Source organism: Balaenoptera acutorostrata, chromosome 4 (assembly GCF_949987535.1).
Source record: "Balaenoptera acutorostrata chromosome 4, mBalAcu1.1, whole genome shotgun sequence".
NCBI lineage: Eukaryota > Metazoa > Chordata > Mammalia > Artiodactyla > Balaenopteridae > Balaenoptera > Balaenoptera acutorostrata.
The window spans coordinates 119607461-119632602 of record NC_080067.1 but is presented as its reverse complement, the minus strand read 5'-3'; the positions used below and the strand labels follow the sequence as shown (position 1 = coordinate 119632602).

The 25142-nt window shown below is 35.5% G+C and overlaps 1 protein-coding gene across 1 annotated transcript in view; it reads right to left on the bottom strand.

Moving 5' to 3' along the window:
• The window catches only part of ROBO1 (roundabout guidance receptor 1), a 389736-nt gene that overhangs the window by 30154 nt on the left and 334440 nt on the right, over positions 1–25142 (bottom strand). The window contains exons 18-24 of the mRNA XM_007164102.3: positions 20954–20980; positions 19499–19541; positions 12928–13082; positions 10041–10376; positions 7722–7829; positions 4744–4888; positions 1530–1778 (exon numbers count right to left, since the gene is read on the bottom strand). Of these exons, the coding sequence (XP_007164164.2) occupies positions 1530–1778; positions 4744–4888; positions 7722–7829; positions 10041–10376; positions 12928–13082; positions 19499–19541; positions 20954–20980 (1063 nt within the window). The remainder of the gene's footprint in view (positions 1–1529; positions 1779–4743; positions 4889–7721; positions 7830–10040; positions 10377–12927; positions 13083–19498; positions 19542–20953; positions 20981–25142) is intronic.

Genomic DNA, 25142 nt, shown 5'->3' with positions numbered 1-25142 from the left:
TGAGGAAATAGGTAATTTGAAAGAATGAGAAAAGAATGTTGAGGTATTTCAGAGCTAACAGCCTCTATTAGCATCTCATTTTCTCCAAATAAGAGTGGCAGAGATGGTTGTGACCTTAATAGGGAAAAGAGATGCCTTATTTATTCTCAATCTTCATGAAGTTCCATGGGTTAATAATACTAAAGTTAAATGTCTGGCAATCCAACTTTCCCCTTGTCACACAGAAGAAAATTTAACTACTTCCTTCATTTTAGAGAGTATATGAGTTAAATTTGGTAATAACCTCTTACTCATAGAATAGTTAATAAACACTGCAAGTTCTATTTTAACCTACAGAATTCAAGCAGCATAAACCAGAATTTGTTATTCATTCAAGAATATTGAAGGAGATCTTCTGGGGCAAATAATACACTCAGTTTCAAATGATATTAGGAATACAGAAAGTAATATATATGTGATGTGTCAAGGGCAATAAAATAGTACAAACAAAATCATCAATAATGAGAGAAGTGCTGACATGATGCAGTAACAGCTTTTATGTGGTAGAAATGCCAAGTGAAGGATTTGTGCAAAACAAAAATGTACTGGTTAGCAATGCTGAACATATAGGTTAAAGAAAGTCTAAGACACACACATGCACACACACACACACACACAAACACACTACTAAGTAGCTTGGACAAAAGGACTGCAACCTAACATTCAATCAAAATAAAGGTACCTGAGTCAACACAAAATGAATATACCAAATTCATTCTTCTGTAACATTACAGCTATGAAAGGACAAATCATTCTGCAGACTTAATTTTAAAAGACAGGAAAGGGACTTCCCTGGTGGTCCAGTGGTAAAGAATCTACCTTCCAATGCAGGGGATGAGGGTTCGATCCCTGGTTGGGGAACTAAGATCCCACATGCCTCGGGGCAACTAAGCCTGTGTGCCACAACTACTGAGCTGGTGCGTCTCAACTAGAGAGCCTGCATGCCGCAAACTACAGAGCCCACGTGCCCTGGAGCCCACGCGCCACAACTAGAGAAGAGAAAACCCGCACATCACAACTAGAGGGAAGCCCGCGCGCTGCAAGGAAGACCCTACGCAGCCAAAAAAAAAAAAAAGTTGTTAAAAAAATAAAAATAAAAGGAGAAAAATCTATTCTTCACAGACTAAAGAAGTGACAGGCCCATGCATAAAGAAAACTAAAATACAAAATCACCCATCATCAATAAAATGTTACAAGATTAGCAACCCATATATTTACTACATGATCTCCATGTGTTTATGAATGCAATTATCATAAGTGGGTGAGAATTAAGGCACATTATTTTATGGTTGCAAGTTCACTGGGATCAATTAATCTAATGTTCTGATCAACAATATTACTTGATATGCTAATTACCAAGGCATACTGTGTGATGATACTGGAAAAAAGCCCCATGTGACCTGAAAATTGCTTCATGTAATAGCATTCTGGAAATGCCACTTAGGAGTGGAAATGATCTGATTTGTCAGTAAAGACTGGTAACAACGTACCTCCTGTCGGGTTGGTGCTGCATGTGGCCGATCTCCTCTGGACAATCCTGTAACATGGGCTGGAGTTCTTCCTGTGGAGAGGGGGTCAGAGTGGCAGTGGACTGATGGCTGTAAGACACGGCAGCTGGAGAAGAAGCTGCTCCCCGCACAGGGGGGGTGGGGCCTCGCTCATCTTCCTCCTCTTCTAGTTCTCCTTGTTGCAAATACATCCTGGCTGGTGGCACGGGACACGGCATTTCTTGGTCATAGCTAAAACAAATCATAAGCACACTTAGATTGACTTCAGGTTATTCAAATAAACTATTTGTATAGTTAGTGAAGTATCAACTTTGAATTGCTTTTGAAATCTGAATCTTCTGGCCACCTTAAGAAGGTATTGTTTAAAAAAAATAGTTCCCTGTCATAAATGTGTGTGAATTGCTATATATAACATTTTTTTCTCTGAGGGATTACAATTTAATTGGCTCATTACAGGCTCTGAGAAGTCATGCAATAAAGAAATCTATTTAACATAGTTTAATTTAGTAAACCCCAGAAGTGTTTGATATATTCTATCCCTTCAACTCAACATGATCTCTAAAGGATGACTCAAGGACGGTCTTGCAAATAATCCAAAGATGATATGCTAACCTCTGTGAAAAATTACTCTTGAAAATCCCTTCAGAGGGAGGTACATTGGAGATCAAATTATTAGTCCAATATAACCCACTTTTCCTCTAAAATTATAATAGATCACTATTTCTTCAGTTGAGCACAAAATAAAGTACATAGTACTTTGTAAAGTACATGGCTTGCATTTAGGATGCTGAAAGAAAAACACAATAAATAAAATAGTCAATAAACAATAAAATGTCCCTCTACTTCTCTGCTAGAGCTGTGTAGGAAGCTCTAAATGGATCTGGGGAACATTCATGACTTTCTCTTTTACCTCAGGGCATATGGTTATTAATTAGAAGGGAAGTAACTTAATGCATTATACAAATTGTGTTCTTGTTACCCCTCTCTCTTGTTCATTCTCCACCACCTGCCTTGTTTACCAGAACTCAGGAAAGTTGATGCTCATATAACATGATTTCTTTGTATCTTCTTTTACTGAACTAATCCTACCACCTTCCTCTTGGACACTTTTTCCTGTGTTTCCTAGGTATCTTGTATTCATCCTGACATTTCTCTCTCTCTTCTACCTCAAACTGTTTCCCAGTTCATTTCTATTCGACTTCTAAAAATATCTCTAAAATCTATTCCTTTTTCTCCATCCTCACATTGCTTCCAAGATTACTTTATTATAATATGCATCACTCTCTGGTTATTCACCTGCTTTAAAGTAATAAATGGCTCTTTAACTGCCTAGAGAATAAAATACGAGGACCTAAACAAGGCATTCAAGTACCTGTATAATCTGGCTTACACTTGCCTTCCCAGCTTCCTCTCACTCTCTACCATGTGTTTCATATTAGTTCTCATGTTAGTCCACATCACTCTGTGGTCTCAATGTCCCAAAACCCCCTCCTCTTGATTGAGAAACTTCTCATTTGTTAAGCTCAAAAACAAAAGCAGCAAATCAGGAAAGCTTCATTCTTCTCAGTTAGAATCAGCCTTTCTCTTTGGGGCACAGTTGCCTCCATTGTTTTTTTTTTTTTTGTTAAACTATATCGACTTATTTCATTTTATTCCTATTTTTGGTGGGCTAAAATAGTAATGAATGTTGTTAATATAGCCTAGGAAATGAATGTTTAAAAATACAGCCAATCCTGGTTATTTGCACATTCCATATTTGCAGATTCACCTACTTGCTAAAAAAAAAGTTGTAACCCAAAGTCAATACCCATAGCACTTTTGTGGTCATTCGTGGATATGTGCAGAGAAGCAAAAAATTTGAGTCACCGGATGCATACATTCCTAGCTGAGGTCAAACAAGACAACACTCCACCTTCTTGTTTCAGCTCCTTTTCATGGCCTGTAGTGCCATGTTGTTCGCTCTCTCTCTTTGTTTTTTTTCTTTTTTTTTTGCTTTATGTTGGTGAGTCCCCTGCTTAATATGACCCCCAAGTGTAGTGCTTTAGGGCTGTCTAGGGTTCCCAAGGGCAAGAAGGCTGTGATGTGCCTTAATGGAGAAAATGTGTGTATTAGATATGACAGTGCTGTTGGCTGTGAATTCAGTGTTAATGAATCAACAATACATATTAAATAGGGTGTCTTTAAACAGAAACACACATAAAACAAGGTTATGTATGGATGGACTGACAAAAATGTTGTGACCAGAGGCTTGCAGGAACCTAACCCTGCATTTCTCCTAGGAGCAATGGCGCACTACTTGCTAATTCAGTGATTGGAAAATTAAAGTACAGAGACTTTGTTTCTTGGCATAGTTGGAACTGTAAAACTGTTTTTTGTTTTGTTTTGTTTTTTTGTGGAGAATGAAAGAAAAATGTCTTCATTTCTATAATAGTCATTAAAAAGAATGTATTTTCAGGTCGATTTGTATTTTTTGTGTTAATTTTCCATTGATCACACTAGTGAAGCTGTTTTGTTTTGCTGGGTTGGACCATGTCCAGTTCTACCAGAATCTGGAGTGAGGAAGAAGCACGCTAACTTCCTAATTGCTGTCGTGTGGATTATTTACACTTGTTAAATCCCTGAGAGAGACAATTCAGTAAGTTTAAATTTCTACAGTGTTCAGCAGAATGTGATAATATCTAAGAACAAACAGTTTTCAGGATACTGTGGCTGTGGTATAAATCCATACAATTATTTTATGAAAATTTAGAGATGTGCAACAGAAGTTCTGATATTTGAAAAATACAAAATCATATACAGAGAGCGATATATATGTGATCTCATATAAATTCATATATAATCATGATCATATATGTAAACTATGTGTATACGATGTAAAATATTTGTAAATATAAATATGTAAACTATGTGTGTGTATAGATGTAAGTGTGTGTGTGTGTGTGTGTGTATTCATGATTCATGATTCTTAGTTCCAAAAGAAGCTTCCAAGATGCAAATTCCTTTTTTTGGCAACACTGAGGAGGGTTTTTAAGTTGTGCTGAGCTAACAACAGCTCAGAGACAAATGTTTTATTCAGAAACAGATGTTCATGGACCCTAGGAGTCAGTCTCCCTTGGTGATCGAGTTTAACGATGACTTAACATGGGTTTAAGGAATCATATTATTCCACTTACCTCTGTTCTAAAATCCCTCTTACCTTTCATCTACAGAAATACTGTACTCTTCACTAGTGCTCTGAGGGGGAGGATGCACTGGGGGAGGAGGAAGCAGGTCTGCCCAGTTCATGCCACCTTGTTTTGGTACCTTGGGTGTCCGTGCCCCTTTCTTGTGCCCTTGACTCCCTTGAAAAGAAATAAAATGCAAGTCTTTCACTTCTGGACTTTAAATCTTTTCTATTATCCACAGGTTAATTATTTTCTGTAAATATGATCTTATGATTCATATATTGAGAGAGATAAACACACTCTTCTTCATTAATTTTAAACAGCACTTTGTACGACAGAAGACGCAGAATATTGCCAAGTTTAACTGCAAAATAAATAGGGAAAAAGCAATAAAATCATAAATGAATTTTACAAGTCATATCATTAATAGTGATCTTCTTACAGCAATTAATTGCATTATGGATTATCATCTAAAACAAATGAGCTGAAGACATATTTTCTGAATTGCCTTTCTATTATTTAATTGCTGGAACCTAAAATACAATATGATACAGATACGATCTATTACATTTCCACTGTTGCATTAAATCACTGAGTATATATAATTTGTACTTGTCCATTGAAGTGTTTTAGGCACAATGAAATTACTCGTTTTCATCAGAAAGGCAGGTGCAGATGAAAATAATTGCTGGAAGAACTAATATATCTAACAACAAAAGAAGCAGAAAAATGATTTTTAAAAAGGAACAGAAATGTTTTTAGCCACTGTTTCTATAAATTTATGGCTTAGAGTGAAATAATGTTGCTTGAACATTCTTAGAAGTTCAGAATAGCTCAATTATTCAAGTTCCCCAAATTCTGATATTAGATTTGGCATATTCTTTAAACATAGGTAGCTGCACATTTTGGTATATTCATTCTAAAATAACTTTAGGTCAAAAGATATTTGGGGATAAAATGGTCGTTATCCTCTTCCTCCGATATGATACATTTTAGATTCTTATGTAAATTATAGACAATGAGTCTATAATTATTTTTCTCATATGATCCCTTAAATTCAGTGAATTGTCTTGATCTTTTTTTTTAAACCTTTCTGAAACAGCTCCAAGTTACATGGTACATGAGACAAGTCTGAGTATATTCAATGACCCTTATTTTTTTTTAAGTCACTTGAAAATTTGCAAATGGCAGTGTTTATTAAGCCAGATGTTCTTGCACTGGTACGTTACTGCACCAAGTGTGGGCTGAGGGACATGCTGTTATTCATAAATTATGACTGCCAGGCTTCTTCTTATGTGTCTCCATTCTCTCTTCCTCCACTCAGTTGTCCTGTATTGGAATGGCTATGCATGTATTGTGGAGTTGACTATCCCCAATACCTTCCTCTTGATTTCCTGGCATACATCTACTGTAACAAACCCATCTGTCCTGAAAGGCCTAACATCACAAGTCTCTCCTACACTTAATTGCTTCATTCTCTCCCCTAATTACCATCAGATTTCACATCTTTGTATCTTTTTACCACATATGTATCTGAGCTGAGGGATGAAGAAAGTCAATTGAATATTAACAACCTAGAATCATTGTTTTTCCATTAAGACATGTTTTTCTCTTTAAGTGGCTAAGAATTCAAAGAAGAAATGGCATGAGATATCAAATACGAAAATATTTTATATACTTTTCCCAAGAGTACATCCTTGAAAATTTTCTCTTAATTTAGGGTTTACTTACTTTGAAAAAGAAAAAAAAGTTGTTTGATAAGATTTGATTGTTAAAAAAAAAATCAAACCATATATAGTAGAACAAGAGTAGATCTAGAAAGGAATAGGAGCTATTTCTAAGATCCTTAATTCAAATAGAAACAATTTCAATCAGTGATAAAACACAGCCTAGAAAATGCAAAATCAGCATGCCTTAGTCAAGGGAAGATGATAAAATGCAAATATCATATCCATTACAGAAGAGAGTTAGAGACATTTGGCTAAAAGCACCTACCAGCAACTTTAATCCAGTTGCTAGGAAGTAATATTTCTACCCTCTCCTGGAGAAACAAACTAGAGTCAAGATCAATTGGTTTTGTTCTCATTGTGGTATGACTTGTTGTGGTGCCACATGTTAGTTCTAATAATGAACCGTCTTTAATTAGAAAAACAGGACTTAAGTACCAGCAAGCTCACATCTGCAACCCCTATCAGGAAAACAGCTGGCAAACAGCTGCAACAGCATGAAGACCACAGGGAAGAGGCTTCAATGTGGCTTCTGAGGCACTTAAAGACTGAAGTTGGGAAGTTGCTTTACGAGGTTTTAGAGCAAGAACTGAGTGAGGGATAGTAGAGAGATTATAAACTGAGGCAGGTTCCAACTGTACCTAAATCTCAAGATATTATCGCTTAGGTTTTTGATTCTACTCAAGTGTACTCAAATTTTATATGCTTTAATAGCCTTCCTTCAAATGGTAACATATTTAGCAGATTAACTATATGTGCAACATTTTTAAGTTATATTTTTGCTGAGATGGAAAAAAGTTTTAACTGCCTTTAAAGATTAAGTCATGCTTCTGGCTTTAATAAAGGCTTTTAACAAGGAGGAAAATAGGAGCCTCAATCTTTGTTACCAAATAGAACATAAAAAATGGTAGCACAGGGAGATCAGCTCGGTGTTTTGTGACCACCTAGAGGGGTGGGATAGGGAGAGTGGGAGGAAGACGCAAGAGGGAGGAGATATGGGGATATATGTATATGTATAGCTGATTCACTTTGTTACACAGCAGAAACTAACACACCATTGTAAAGCAATTATACTCCAATAAAGATGTTAAAAAAAATGGTTTAGTGAGTGAACAGTCCCTCAAATTGCAGAGACAAGACCCATCCCTGGAAGATTCAAATCATATAAAGTGATTAGACATGTCATATACACATATCAGATCATTAGCATTCAAGTTGTAATATTGAAATGTACCATCCTTTTAAAGGAGAGATTGGCTTTCTCCTTGGTTTCCCTTACTTACCAGATGTACTACTGCCCCGGTCTGAACTATTGTAGGATCCTCCTGTATTCTGGTCATATGATTGATTGTATGGGATAGTTGGAGGAATTGTGTCATTTGCTCGATAATCTAGACATTTCAGATGGGAAAAAAATTAAACATTTATTTTGGTGCCTCAATCATTTACTAACGATTAAGCTTTCAAACTATCATGTTGATCACCTGCTAAAATGTACGTAAGTGTTCAGAATGAAAGGTCAAGAAAAAATAAAGATCTTTAAACATGTCTCCTTTAAGATTTATAAAATACAAACTCATTGCCTCATCTTCTACACATGAACCAGAATGAATCCTACCAGGGACTATTTCTTCTTTTAAAATACTTATAAATTAGCTAAGGCAGAAATCAGATTTGCTTGACTTCTTATCTTTAAAAATATAGTAACAAAATAATTTTAATAACAAGAAATTGGGAAAATGTCATGTGTGTGAATCATTTAAAAAAATTAAAAATAAAATAAAACATAAAACTGAAACTTGCCAGGAAGATTATATCTAATAAAAAATATATCCATGTTAAGAAGATGAAGTATCTCAGTCTCCCACAAATGCTTCTGCTTACTTAGGCAGAGGTGAAAATCCAAATGATAAACTCACCACTGGAATGTACTGAGTAATAATCTGTCAGGCTAGTTGCATTCCAGTGTCTTTATTATAGTTTGACATAGCAAGTCTGTTTATAAGCAGTATAAACAATAAATCAGAGCTCTGAAATGTTTGTACAGAGGACTGTCAGACCTTTCTAAAGTCCACAATAAAGCCATATACTATACAGGAATAATATGACAATAGTTTGAATTCCCACTGTAAACTTTACAATTACAGAAACTCTCCTATTCATCTTGGTCAGCCTTTGTCATGAACTCATATATTATGCTAAGTGAAATAAGTCACACAGAGAAAGACAAATATTGTATGATATCACTTACATGTGGAATCTAAAAAATGCAATAAGCTAGTGAATATAACAGAAAAGAAGCAGACTCACAGATATAGAGAAAAAACTAGTGGTTACCAGTGGGTAGAGGGAAGGGAAAGGGGCAATATAAGGGTAGGGGACTAACAGTTACAAACTATTATTTATAAAATAAGCTACAAGGACATATTGTACAACACAAGGAAAATAGCCAGTATTTTATAATAACTATAAATGGAGTGTAACCATTAAAAATTGTGAATGACTATATTGTACACCTGTAATTTATATAATAGTGTACATCAACTATACTTTGAGAAAAAAATGGTTAAAAAATAAATGTTTATTGAATTGGGTTATTATACCAATCAAATGTTTCCTTAAACTGGGAAAAAAAAGCAAGATAACTGTATTATTAAATTAAAACATATAACACTAACTTAAATGAAATGTTTGTCTTAAGTTATCTTTTTTGCAGTCTCCAACTGTAATAAGATGTTCCCAACTCAAACCTAAAAAAAAAGAAATCTGTGTTTCCAATTATCTGTAATTAAATGTATCCTTTACCTGGACACTCATACACAATTGCCCTGACCTATTCAAATCGGAGCAATCCCTTTATTTCCAGAGGTCTAACTTTACAAATCATGTTTTTAAAGCAGTAGTCTGAGGGACTACAAAGAAATCAAATACCTATCTCTTCCAACTCACCCATACTGTAACAGAGAAACATTTCCTTCAGGTCATAAAATATTATTCTGCTGCAACAAGCTAACACTAAGAATTTATTTTAAGTTCTATCATGACAGACTTCAAATCAGGCTACCCAAAGAAATTTAGGTTCTGAAATCATACATTGCAGCAGTCTCAGTAACCACATGAGGTAGGAGAAATATAACAGATTGAACCACTTCTCCAGTTCAAGTTTAATTTAATTATTTTTCTTCAGTTTGATAAAAAAGCCATTCGTTTATATGACCATGTAGAAGCAATTATCTTCCATTCTTGAGTGGAAAGAATGGGAGAGTCTATTTATTTAAAATGTGAGGTATTGTGATGGTTGTACATCTGCCTTATGAATAAAAGATTGCCTGTCCTGAGCAATCCCTCACCTACGATTAAATTTAAATTAATCTCAAGCCATTTGAAAATACTTATATATTATTATAAAATCAATATTCCAAGGTTATTGTTGTGCTAATTAACTTTTTGACACTGGAAATTTTGAAACCAAAGAAATAAGAAAACCTTAGTGACCAAAGAAAGATTTCACACGCTAGTTCCAGACAAGCTTCGGCATGTAGTGCTGAAGGGTTAAGGACGCCAATACAGAAAAGGATGGGAATAAAGGCAAGGCTCTTCACCTTTGTTCAGTTTGTTTTGCTCCATGATGTTATACTGAATTGGCGCCACTTCTTGTTTCTGCTGTCCGGATGGTTTCCAGTGCTTCTCGCTGGAGTCCCCACTGCCATTGTTCATGTTGTTGCTGAGGTTTGACTGGATGAGCTGGGTGGTGGCGTAAGGGGTGGGCTGCCCTGATGGATTGACAAAACGCCCATCCTTCAGATTTGGGCTATTGAAGGTTTTCATCTCATTGATTTTGTTACTAAGGTCCACATCACCATAAACAGTTGACTCAGGGAGCATCAGATTTGTTTGTTTGTTATCCAGTTGGTTGTTATAATTTGCTATACAATCAGCTATGTGCAATGGAGAGGAAAAGGAAAAAGTCATTCTGCATGGTTATTCGTTTTAAATTTCCTTGTAAGTAGCTTTGTGAGTCACAGTAAAATTGTTCTATAAAGTATAAATGGGCTTAAATATAATGAATAAAAAGGACCAATTATTCTTATGTCCTTTCTAAAGAACATAGTCAAATGTTCTTTCTAAAGAAAAATTGAGTGAATAAGAGAGGACACGTAATTTATATGGAGCCTAAATAATTCTGAACTTCTGCTAGTGTTACACAGTTTATAAATAATGCACCCAATTTAAATAATTTTCCTTTAACAACCCCATTAATGGGAATTGCACTAAAATAATATATACATGAATATCTTTATGTGCCAACTTAAAATTTTCTAGTCTGGAGTTACTGAACTATTTGAAGTTACTAGTTAAGCTTATAGGTTAAGAATCCAGACCAAAAAAAAAAAAAAAAGAACCCTCTGCCCTCAGATCAAGGAACTTGAGATTTCAATATTTTATAAAATAACTCTACTCAAAAAATATGAGGAACAGAGGTAAAGTGACAGTAAATAGTGCTCAGGAGAATTTTATTAGTTTTTTCCCTTGGTCATGCAGGATCATCATTATCAGGAAAAGATGTTATATAATCATTTTTCATGGTTTCATAATGACACCTCAAGAAGTATAAAATGACAATAATGATGGCAAAATGAATCATAGTAGCCAGGGCAATTTATCAAGTAACACCTGAAATAATACCTAATATGTCTAATATTTCAATTTCACTCTAATTTTCCCTTTCTTTAAATATTTGAGAGTGAAATAACTAATATATATATAGGAAATATTCAAAGCCTATAGCTGAAAATATTCAAACAGCAGGAAGAACTAAAATCATCATTTAAAATTAAAACATTTTTAAAATAAAAAATTAGTCAAGTTATAATAGTAAAAATACCACTATTTTAATTCATAGTGGCTGCAACATTAACAGGTCACCTTGAGGATTAGTTTTCAACTGGATATCCTAAAAAATGATAAATTAACACGGTCACTACTAAAGATGTAAAAATGAATATAGTTTTAAGAAAAATCTGCAAATTCTCTATCCTACTGAATTCAACTACCCTGCATTTCAACAACAAATGATCAGGGATGAGGGGTATTTGATCAATCTGGCTTTTAGTAATTCTTATTTCTAATTTCTAGGTATTAAGTTTTATATAATAGTGGTTAAACAATATTTTTAATGGCAATATGGTTTTGGCAATCTTGTTTTCATTTGCCACTCTTTCCATATGAGTAACATCCAATAGAACTCTCTCAGATGATGGACATGCTCTATTCTGCATTGTCTAATATGATAGCCACTAGGCACATGTGGCTACTGAGCACTTGAAATGTGGCTAGTGCAAATGAGGAACTAGATTTTAAATGGTGCTTTATTAAATTTAAATTTAAATAGCCACCTGAAGCCAGAGGCAACCATATTAGACAACACAGCTCTACATATTAATTTAAATGGATATTGTGATTTTTTCTTTTATTGGGCTCAGCATAATCTTTCTTTTACTTATAATTATGTGAGCACTTCTTCGCCTAGACAACTAGAATATGGACCTCTAGAGAACATGGACTTGATCACATGGATATGTCATTTCCATATCCATATCCAATGGAGACTATGATTTGTTCTTTATAGTGCATCACACTTTTTACTTAAATGCCATATTCTATTTCCCTTTTCCTTAACTCCATGGGTTATTTTACTTCTATAGTCATATATTTTGATCCTTTATGATTCTTTTTATATTTCCTATATTGTGAATGAATGTTAAAAGGTTTTTTGTAAGAATTATTTGTAATTTTCTGTTTTTCCCTTTGCATATTGCATATTCTACATCCAAATTTTACTGTCATGTTTTAGCATGAGATTTTAACAAGCAATTTACCACACATATTTCTGAACCAAAAAGACACAATACAAAATTAGTATTAGTATACACACCTGTAAAAGATATATATTTCTTGTATCTTAGGATTTACTAGTATACTATAAAAATCTAACTTTGACATTCAGTTAGCTTTCATTTAAAATTATTTATTACCACCATATAATTATTATTATTATTGTTGCTATTAAAAATTTGGTTCACTCAAACTATAGATCTATGGATCTTTTGATCTGCTTTATTCTTAAAATCTTTAAAATAAATACTATAAGTAGCTACAATTAAAATTATAATTACATACATTCTTATGACGAGGAATACTTTTGTATAATTTCATTTTTCCTTATTTGCTATCTATTCTAGAATTTATGTTCTCCATTCTCCCTTTGCATACTGAGAAACTTTTTTTGGGTGGAGGGTGAGGTGTGGAGATACAGGGATGGAGAAAATATTCGAATCAGGCTAGTTTGCTAAACAACGGTTACTATTTCATGAAAATGTGGATTAAATTTCCTTTTCAGTTTAAGGAGAAGAAAACGAAAGTTGTCTCCTCATGGCTTGCTCCTAACAATGCCAAGCTTGCCTATCAGGCTGTCTCTGTGCCTCTAACCTGGGCGACTATACGTGGTCAGGTTACTGTCGCTGTTTCCATTGCCTGCTGTGCAGCAGTTGATGGAGCAGTCATTGTGATTGTTCCCAGTATTAGGCCACGTGTCTGCCAGCCATGGCTGCGTGGCAGGTTCACTGATGTTGAGAAGTCCTGGCCTAAAGAAAAAAATATGTATAAAAGCAAGTTTTATATAAGTAGCAAATGATATTTCCTATTCAGAATTCCAGAAAATCCTTCATCTCACTATTCTCACAAATAATTTGGTCCACTATGCTGAAAGATATACTAATTCCTTTTATTTTACAGACAAGGCAACTATAACGTAATGTTCTGAGGCATGCCTCAGTTTATATAGCCATCATGTTGTAAACGGTGAGACCAATTTTGTACCATTTGTAATGCTCTACTCCGCCTTCAGTCACAGTGGCTAAAAATCAAACATGGGATATAAAAAACGTGGATACTTATATTTTGTAGTGTTTTAGTAGCGTAAAGAATATTCTCGTTAAGACAGTTTGCATTTCTTAATTTTTGACCCATTAAAAAATAATGATCCCTCTCACAACTTCATTAAAAAATGGAACAAGCTTCTTTACTGAGATAAAGGATCCTTCACAGTAAGCACATTTGCATATTTTTCTTCAAAACCAGTGAGTTTGGGGCTCTGTGACATTTTGCAGAGAGCCTCATCAGTGTTTCAGTGCACAGTTCTGTAAGCTTGTCAACATTTTCTGATGGTGACAATGTAAGATGCCATAAATCCTATATAAACAAAGGAAAGCTACTGAATTAAATCTGGTAAAACGATGTCCACTGCAAGACATATTAGCGTTCATGGTTTTTTTTGCACGACAGATGTTAATCCTCTTTCACTGTGCATTGGGAATGCAAAGTACATCAGCAGTTATTAATGGCAGCCCTGGACCACCAGTGCCAGAGACACAGACTGAAGTCCAGGAATGGAAATCCTGAGGTCCTTTTCCAATACTGACTCCATTTGATAATCCAGCAAAAGAGGTGATGATGCATGATGTACTGTCAGATCCACAATAAACAGACTGGCACTACAGAGTCTGAAAAGATTTTCTTCATGGTTTCATTTTCTTTGCTAAAGTGCGATAACCACGCTTTCATTTACCTGGGAAGCAAGAACCTGACATTTCACTCACCATGGTTCCTATGCTGGCATACAGAGAGTCAACCGAGGAAACTTTCTATGCAAATGATGGTTATTTGAGGAATAATTCACTTCAAATGAAAAATATGGATTTATAAGTTATAGATCTGTATACGTATATATATGTATATATTTGTGTATACATATATCTGTCATAAAAGTGAATGTTTACCCTTTGTTTACAATGTGTGAGGCGTTGTTCTGACCTTTATATGTATTAACTCATTTAATCCTTCTAATAATCTACAGAGTAGTTACTATTATTATGCAGATTTTAAAGATTAGGAAACTGAGATACCTGAGAAAGGTTAAGAAACTCGTGCATGGGTACACAAAGCGAGTGAGTGGCAGAGCTGCGATTCAAATCCAAGTAGCCTGTCTGTAGAATCCACACTCTAAGCCAGAATACTATAAACACATATACTGGAGAGTGCTGGAATTTCCTAAAACCCTCAAACATTCTTAATAAAAGGAAGAGTGGAGTAATGTCTAAAGTCTTAACATTCAGAGTAACGCTGTTAAAACTGAATAAATTAACTATTAAAATTGTTGATAAAAATATGCTTTGAAGAGCAATGTTGCTGACCTGTTAAAATTTAAAACATTTAAATGCAAGCTGTATCACAGATATCTGGAGCTTTTGAAATCAGTGTTGGTTATAGAAATTCTGCATTTAGTAGTCTTTAGCTTTCCTTATTTTCTCTTGAACTTAAAGTGTGTTATCACTTTTTAAGTTATTAAAAATAAATCTCCGTATTTGACACTGTAGAAATATTATAGGATGTTTGAAGTACGGGTCAAGCCTGTCTTACATGTTTCAAAAGGAATAGACAATATTTTTATGCTACGATTCCCTCAGAAAAGCACTTTTAAAAGTGAACGTTTTGATATCATCAGAGGCTGAAAGAACTTTTCATATGTATGGGAGCTTTCCAACAGGAAGTAGGATTAACAATTCACATCCTAGCTTTCACTTCAGACTTGTGTTTGGAATGCTAATTATTTAGGGAAGAAGGTTGGGTCATGATTACCGGCCCATAATGAATCTTAAAATGCCATGGGTATATTTCAGAGGACTCTGAGGAAGTCAAGGTCATATGTAGCTACTCTGATAAGGGTGTTAGGGTCTTTAAAAACTAACAATCTCTCAAGCTATCTTTATGCATTTAAGATGATCTAGTGTGTATGAGACAGATTTAGCTGCCCAAAAAATAAGAAATGAAGCAAAAGCAAAACACAGCGTTGGTTACAGTGATTAATATATGTCGGAAATATTATATAATATTACCATATTTTATACACATAAAAATGCAACCATATTATACATATATATCCATATAATATGTTAGTTGTTATATATTCATGCTAATATATGTGAGTTTTGCCTATTTTTTCCTTGTCTTCAAAAGATATCAGGGAAAGGAAGAGACTAGGGCTCTCAAAAACCATATTTAACTTCCAGTTTATATTAAGGGGATAGTTTTGTGTCACAAAGGAAAAGAGGACAAATGCAATTACCTTCAATTCCTCTGCTCCTGTTACTCCAGATATTCCAATCACTCACTCCAAAAACAAACAAACAAACAAACAAACCTGTTTGAACTCCTAAACCACAAAATAAAATACTAATACTAAAGGGTCCAGGGGCTGGGGAAAGTAGTGAAGGGGCCTAGCAGCAAGGGTTGCCTATAGACTGTCTCCTCTTTCTTTTGATAGCTTGAAAGAATTTTGAAGCCCAGGAAGAAGCAAGGGATAGAGCTGAGAGTGGTCAGTCCTTCAAAGAGAAGCAAGTTCTGAACTCTTTCTTTCTCACCTCCCACTACCAGGAAATGTGCTATTGGCATTCTCGACCTGGTTAGCCTGACTTTCCTATGCTTTTCTTCAGGCTTTCTCTGCTGTTTCCTGGTTTCTGCTGTGGTTTGGATTTTAACTAGGTTTTTTTTTGTTTGGAAGAGGAGCTCGAGATGTGTGAGGTAAGGAAAACAAGTGAATAGAAACAGCCACTTAATATCCATGATCTGCCACTGCATTACATTGCAAATCCTTTGCCCTTTTTAAGTTGAGAAGAGGTCTCTTTGCTTACCGCAATCCTCATTTTCCCTTTTATGTGAAGAGCGAAATTCACAGTTTTGAGAACGAGGAGAGCTCTCAGGCTCTCCTTCTCTCTCAACCTTCTCCTTTATCAGAGGAAAATGTCCAGGGCCCAAAATTTTCTCTCATCAAGGACTGAACTCAAGTCTTCTGACATTTGTTTACTCAATAACTCATCCCTTCCTTCTTTAGATACTTTTTGGTGATATCTTTCAAAGATCAATAATTCATATACTGAATTTATGGATATAATCCAATAAATTACATTTATTGCATTACAAAAATTCATGCATTTAATTATTGATTAATAAATCACGTAGCCTCTAACTCCAGGATCTCACATTCTATTGTGGGAAACAATCATTTAAGCCAGGAGTTAGAAAACTATTTCTGTAAAGGATTAGAGGGCAACCATTTTAGGCTTCGCGGGACATATATTTTCTGTTTCAACTACTTAACTCTGCCATTGTAGTGGGAAAGCAGTCATAGACAATATGTAAACAAATGAGTCTGGCTGTATTTTAATAAATCTTTATTTACAAAAACAGGTGTCAGACCAAATTCAGACCAAGAGCCATAATTTGCTGACCCCTGATATAAACAAAAGATAATTGCATTACCTCTTATTAGGTGCTTAACTGTGGTGTTTATACAGCACAAAAAGTTCACGGAGGACACAGCAGGTGAACCTCAGCCAACTAACAAGGGGAGGGGGGACATATTCCGGGCTGATGTAATAAGTGCATAGAAGAGAATGCAATATTGGTGACTGGCAGGTGGGTTGACACAGTGGATTGTAGGGGGTGGCACACAGAGATATGAGGAGGCCTACAAGGCCCTAGAGGTTGTGGGTTTCACATGCTCTGCTCAATTTGGACTTGCTATTTTAAATATGGTGTGTTCTACTGAAAACTGGGATCTTCAGAAGCTCAGAGACATGATCCATATGCATTTCAAAATTTCATTCTGGCTCCAATGGGCAAAGGGAATTAACAGGAAATAGTTCTAATGAAGGTAGATGAAGGTAGGACTGCTGGGAGCATTTTTAACAGATTAGACAAGGGGCAAAAAGAGCTTGAAGTGAAACAATACAGCGATAGTGAAGGGAGAAAAAGGTAGGATCAACAAAATGCAGTAATAGATGCAGGAAAGAGGATGACTTGACATTTTGACTTAGGTGTCATTAACCAGATGAGTTGGGTGATACAGTGAGGGCTCACAGAGTCTGAGATGCCTGAGGGAATCCAATGTTTAAGGGATGGCATCAGAGAAGTGAGTACAAGAGTGTGACTCACTGTTCATTCTCTTACCACACTGGATCATGGAACACACACACACACACACACACACACTCACAAATGGCTAGAAAATGAGACCTCTTCCTAATGCATTCCTGATGCTCTTACCCTGTTCTAGTTTTTCCAAAGCACTCACCAACTGCTTCTACTACAGAGTTGACTTTTTAAAAAATGTTCATTATTAATCTTCTATCTCCCCTACTAAATGTAACGTTCAGAAGGACAGGAAATTTTATTGACTTTGCTCACCGATGCATCCCAGGCAACTAGAACACTGCCTGTCACATTGTAGGTATTCAATAAATAGGTTTGATGAATAAATAAATTTAAAATTGTGTATCTAACTGTCATTTTGAGCACTAACTCTAAGATCTTTATTTAACTGTTGCCTCTATAACATTCCAGCATTTTTTGTCATTTTATTTGGTAAAAAGATCATTTCTATTTGGTATTTAAAATAAATCCATTTCACTGTTATACTATTTTTACATTCAGAAGGTTAATTCTGTATGATGATTTAGCGAGCTTTCCAAATGGAACTTTGTAATTTTTCAGTCCTGCTGAAGAAACTAGCATTTGGTACTGAGAGATCCCTGCCATCATTTCCTCCTTGATAATTTGGTCTACCTAGGTTGAAAATTCCTTTACAGCAGAAACTAGACATATTTTATATGTGTGTGCATGTGTGTGTGTGAGAGAGAAAGCGCATCTGTGCATGTGCTCATGCACAGAGGCTGGTGCAGAACCCATAGAAGATGCTCAATAAGCATTTTCATAAGATCTGATTAATGAGAAAGCTGAAGTCTACCGTCATGAATATACACATGTAGAGAGGTGGTTATATCATCAGGTTCCAGATTTATCCACGAGAGAATGTTCTTATGCCAGAGACTGTTTCATGAATATCTGGGGTATGATTTAGACAGAATTGCCCCGGATGCAAAAACATGCCCTGGTTTAATTCTTGAATCAAGTGGATTTATTCCTTATGAAGACCTCCCTAGCTTTGGGGTCTTTCAGTGGCTGGCTTTGTTTCACAGGTATGAAAACAGGAAGCTAGCAGCAGTACCCAGGAAAAAAAAGAGTAGTGCTAATTGTCAAATTTGTACAGCATTTGCTAAAGGTGGTCAACATTTTTTTCACCACTCTTTCTTATTTTTATGTTTTCCAGTTGCAACCACATTATCTAACTATACAAAGCAGGACACTCAAATAAGTTAACTGAATTTGAATTAGAAAATGGTTTTGGTTGAAAGGTTTTTTTTCTTACACCTTAAGCTAGAGGTTACTGTTTTTGAAAAGAAAAAATTATCATAGAAAATCCTGAAGCTTGACTCATGTAACTTATACCTTCTTTCAGCCCCTTTCAGCCGCCTGTCACATCAATTTGTGATTTCTCTGTGAATATATTAAAGTTCACTGAATAATAATTACCAAAAAATCATAAATGTAGGATTGAGGTTCATTTTAATGAGAGGAAAAAAAAAAAAAACCTCCGTGTTAACAAGCTACTTAGATTCTCCTTTTATTTCAACATATTTCCCGGCAAATGGAGACTGAACTATGTTGAATTCATAACAAGAACAAACAAACAGACATAAACTACAACAACTTATGAGCCAATGCTGTGTTCAGCAGGTTTCCAAATGAACACTTTTTCTTTGATAGTATCTGTTAACTAGCTATATTTCTTAATCTTCATAAATGCCATCGCTTAATTACTTTAACTCCTTTTAATCATCTGCTAAATCAGCAAGTCTGTCTTTCCCGGTGAAAGTGCTCCCTCTGGTGTTCACTGACTAAGATGCAACGGCTCCAATCAAGTGCATTTGTATGTAAACAAGCTTGGCTCCACAGCACAACAGAATGGAGTACTTCCGAAATATTTAAACAAATTTCACCTTTAAGTTAAACCTTTTCAGCAAAGAAAGTGATGTCATCGATGAAGACAAGAAGAAATACCTGGAATTCCCCTTAGAATCTACAAAACAAGCAGGATAGTTACCTCCCTCCACTGCTCACAGCTTCGCCTCCTCTCTGATAAGTTACTGGAATGTTACCAAAAAAAAGGAACAATTAATAGACATGTTTGTGTTTATATATCAAAGCTAAGACATTCATGAGCATATTTCTAGAATGGCATCTTTTCTTCCTTTCTACTTAGAAGCATTGCAAAAATTCATCACAGGAAATAACAGATTTCCAATTGAACTAGTATTTTTTTAAGATGGTACAGAATTAGATATAAGTTATTTTTATTTTCTTTACGTGCCAACAAGGTTGAAAACTAAGCAGAAGCAAACTTCAGTTCACTCTTATTAACTATAACTATTACATGTTTGTACATTCACATTCTCATAGATTCTAATTTTGAATTTATTATTAGATCATGTAATTTCATGACTTTATGTAAGTGGAATCTTAAATTTGGGAAGAAAAAAACCTACCAGACCATTTCCCCAGAAATATGATTACCAGTAAGACAAAGGTAAGCGTTAAAATAAACCCTCTTTCTCTCCACACACAAAAATGTATGCCAAGTTGTGACTCTTAATGAACGCGACCTAGTTTTTATTGTGGCTTGTGAAAACCCTTCTCAGTATATTTTCATCAGACATGTATACATAGTGAAAATATATTTTAATGCTCTTGAAAGCATTCTCGGCTTAATAAATTATGGGTATAAAATTTAGCCATAACAGAAAAAGATTTGCACATAGTCAGGCAAGGGGTTAAGGATATTAGCTTTTCTGTAAATACAGACCCATTTTCTAAGAAGAAATATGTTTCTAAAAGCTGCCAAATTCTGCTTAGAAGAACTCCAGACTGGGAGTCTGTTAAGGAGAGATAACTGCGTCCAGTGATTATAATAACTGGATTAAAACCGAGGAGGCAAGGCTACAGGTACATCTTTTACTAAAGGTGAATCGAAAGAAGAGGACCCACTTCGAAAGAAACTGAATGGAACGGAATCTTAGTACTCGGACTTAAGGAAAATGACAAGTTTTATCTTTCACATGTGCTGGATATTTTGGTTACCTTTAAGAACGTTGATTGTATGGATAGAGAATTGCAAGGGAGAGAAATTTTTGTTCGAAAACCTGAAAGCTTAAGTTAAGGGAAAAAAATGCACTGCCAAGTCTGAAATAATCAATGTGATCATTAGCATGTTAAATCATGCTGAGGGTAGACACAGTGTGTCTATCTAATGAAACACATGCAAACAAGGCTAAGATGCAATGCGGAGTCACGAATAAGTAACGGCATTGAAGGAATGACAAGCAACACCAACCATTTCTACTTCAAGTGCATGCCTGGCATGAGTAAATGAAGTACTGTCTTCCATTGTAAGTCCTTTCCCCCCAGTTTACTGCAGAAAATGAAATAAAAACAGAAACACAATAGTACAACACATGCCAAACTAACAAAGAAAAGGAGGGGGGTAAGCGCAAATATATACCTGTTGGTGTGAAGGTAAAAGACGGGACTGAAAAATCAAAACAAAATATAAACCAGTTATTAAGCTGAAGAGAGAAAGGGAACATATCACATTAGTATAAATCAAGCAGACAGCTGAACATAAAACAAATGTAAATAACTAAGCCAGTAGTCCTGACACTCTGATATATGAATAAAACCAAATCTGAGGTTAAAAAAGAAGCTTGTCTCTGAGGTACCATTTTGAAGGGTCTGACGTTCTAGGACGGGAGGGGGTGGGGATTGTGCTGGGTTAGCCTGCAAATGACCCCTGCATTTAGTAATAGAGATTTAGCTCATGGCTTTAGTACAAACAGGAGTCCTCTACTATTAATCATTTCCAAACATTGGATAATGTGTTCTTAAACAAGTATTATCAGGGTCTTGCCTAAACCTTATCTAGAAATCTTAAAGTAAATGCTTATTAAAATGGGCTAACTAATAGGTGCATTTAAGTATTCATCATCGAAAGAGAGACAGAGGGAAGGAGACAGAGAGAAAGATAGAAAGACAAAAAGAGAAAGAAAGAAAGAGAGAGAGGGAGGGAGGGAGGAGGGGGGAAGAAAAAGAAAGAAAGAAAGAGAGAGAGAGAAAGAAAGAAAGAAAGAAAGAGAGGGGGGAAAGAAAGAAAGAAGGAGGAAAAAAGGAAGAAAGAGACAGAAGGAGGGAGGGAGGAAGGAAGGAAGAGAAGGGAAAAGGGAAGGAGGAAAGGAGGGAAAGAAAGAAGGAAAGAAGGAAGGAAGAAAGGAAGGCAGCAAGCAAAGAAAGAACTGGAACAAAAACCCCATAAAACTGAATTGTTCCACTGCCAAGAAATGCCTGATACTTATCATATAAACAGTGTAATGCTACATTTTTATCATGATAGAAATTTGTGAACGGACAGGAAAAATGGGGAGTTTTAAACTTTAACTTCTCTATTATAGTTTACATTTAGAAGCTTTCTAGAAGTAGGCTGAGCATTTTTTTTTAAATACCACACCAAAAGCTAAACAATAAAACAATAATGCCCCTCTGAAAACCTTCACTCTGCAGTTATAAATCTTAATCCAATCAATAATGCCTGAAATTGAACTGCAGACCTCAAAAGTAGCAGCCTTGCCTCCGCCACTTTTCCTATCTTCTCTCATTCCTGGGTGTTGGATCACACCAGAGCTATTTCCATGTCATTTCACAGAGGGAGGAGGCTGATTTTTTTTTCCAAGCTCTTCACGTTAATTTAAAGTAAACACTGCTCTGGTAAAGAAAGCAAGGAAATCTATGTTACTCCCTTGTAGACTAAAATTTGCTTTTAAGAAATCCTTAATACACACAAACTAGAATATCGATTACTTATCACGGATCAAAAAGCTGCCAAAAATGTCTTTTCCACTTCACATTTGAACGTCTCCAAGAAATTTACTTGAAGATTAGAGCACTGGGGTTGCAAATTCAAATGCCTGTAGCATCCTTTACAACTGTCACTTCTTACCAAACCATTTTATTTCTGAGCATACTAGGAAGAACAAAAACAAAACCCTCAGTGCCGGGGATCCAGTTTATACACTGGGCTTCCTTTGCTGCTCAGCAGTCTCTGTCTTAGGAATTCTATTGTGTTTTCTCTCAGTCAGGTCTTTTCAGAGAGTCAATGTAATTTAGCTGCAATCAAAAATTCAGAGCCATAGTAACTAGTCCTCATAAAAAATAATAAAGAGATACATTTGAAAGTAAAGCTACTCAAGCAAGAATGTTCAGTGCCTGAACATTAATTTGCAATCAAAAGGACACAGGCAAAAAATGAAATGTCCCCCTCGGTATTCCTAGCCAACTGCTAACCTCAGTTTAAGGAATTGAAGAAGAGATGAAGAGAGTTCTGTCTAAATGAAATTTTTACAGCTTGTACACCAAAGGACAACTTAATTCTCAAAGCTTCCAGTAATAAAATAAACTCCCACTACGTGGATGTATGTGAACAAAGGGTACAAGCAGGGGCACACCTCCAGATAAATGTAGGTGGGAAATGTTAAAAATGCTCACTATTACCCAAAGTCACACTCTGGTTTGATGGTTTATAGGTCAACAGGCTCTTTTACATTGATTTCTTTAAAATATTTCACTTCCTTTTTTTCTTAGAATTACCAGCATTGTTTCGAGCATAGACAATGTAAGATTTCAGGATGCACTTTTTAAAACTGCATACGACCAGAATTATGAAAAAGTGCCAACACGGCAAAGTGAGGAAAGCAGAATCAAATGCTCACCAATTACATTTGTAATTATGTTCTATGATTTCTGCTTAAACACAAGCTAGTTAAAAGGACAATGGTATTAGTTTAATAGGTTTTGCAGAAAGGGCACATAGGCATTTGCCAGCATGCTTAAAGTACATTAGTAAAAGAAAAGAAACATTTCAGAAGGGAAGAGGGTTTCATGTCACATATTTAGATTTCAAGACAAGAGAGAGCATTCAATTGTTACAACTACACAGCTATCATACTTTATGGCAATAAAAAATACAGGATTCCTGGGGAATTCAGGAGACTCTACGTCTGGAAGTTAATTAGTCACTTTTCCTCATTCAAATGGGATTTCAAACACACAACTCCCAACAGCCTGCCCCTGCCCAGCTTCACAACACACAGACACCCACAAACCCCTTCTCCGCCTTGTTTTTCAGTCAAAGGTTTTATATGGTAACACGTGTGCCTGACACTGATCTACTTTGTATACGTAACAAGCACCTAGTCTCTTTGCAGTAACCTCGCAGCCCTCATTTTCCATTTCACAGGCAGGGATACTGACATTTTGCTTTATCTCTGCATAGGACACCTATCTGAAAAAAACATATTTAAGGATGGTAACACTAAGGTGAACGTATGTACATGAAGAGATCGCTGTGGAGCCATGGCCAGGAGGCATATTCATGGATTTCCACAGTGTGGGTGATGAATTTGTGTTGACTCTTGCCAAGACCCCTTGGGACCAAGGGCACAAATATTTTAGACTGTTGTCCCAGGCTGTTTTACAAGCGTAGAGGGATATTCAATAGAACTTTTCATTGAGAAAAGGTCTAGCTAGCACTAACAAATTCTGACTTTGCCATATCATTGATCAGAGAAATGACTTGGCCAAGCCACGTAGGAAATGTTCCCTTAGGAAATATGTAGACAATTTTTTTTTAAAGGGTGGTGATGGTGCAGGGGGGTATGTGTTTACTGGTCATCCTCTTTAAATTTGCTTTGCAGCAAAAGTGTTATCTTAGACTTAAGTATGGACCCTGTAACTAGGGTGAATGTATAATTTGCCATCTAAAAACTAGGACAGTTTTGAGAACCAAAGGAGCACTGTCAATAATTTAGCTGGACTAAAGACACAAATTGGGACGGTGGCCTGAAAACTGGGACTTATAATCACCCTGCCTTAGAGCCCAGATCTGATGCCCAGAGCTGATGAAGCTATTTGAGGAGGGAAAGGCAAAAGGATTATCCATCTGATAGTGTCAACAGCCTCATTAAAAAATATAAAATACCAACCACCAATCTACAGACTTTGAGAATATGTGGTAAAAGTGTCTGTGAAATCCTTAGCATATTTGGCTCGTCCATAAAATTGTCAACAATTGCAGCCAAATAAACCTTCTCTTCTAAACTGTAAACACATTTTTAACAAATCATCATCACCCATTAACAGTATATACATATTCAGCTCTGCAACTTTAAATTTAACAATAAAAAAGTACTAAGCCTCCTCTCTCTGAAAACTGAAGCACATTTATTAAGAAACTATTTTATAAATAATTAGAAATAATCAGAAATATCATTATTTATAAATAATCTCTTTAGCTTTACAAAGGGCAACAACACCCCCTTTAAAGTTGTGTGACAGTCCAAAGCCTGGATTTATAATTCCTGTGACAAGGAGATTAAAAATTTTCCTACAGAATATAAAGTAATAAAGTAATTCCCTAAGAGAACAAGGGAATGGTATCACAACGAAGTGTAGACCTACCCTGGTGAAATATATTTTAAAGGAACTGGGCCTGAAACTGATAAGCCTATCTGTACTACTGATACTCAAGAGGAGGTTATACCTAGATATTGCAATAAAATAGAAGCACTTTTGAAAATCTTTATATATTAAAATAATTTAATATAGGATATGCATAATCATGAATAACTTGGAGTCACAGATTA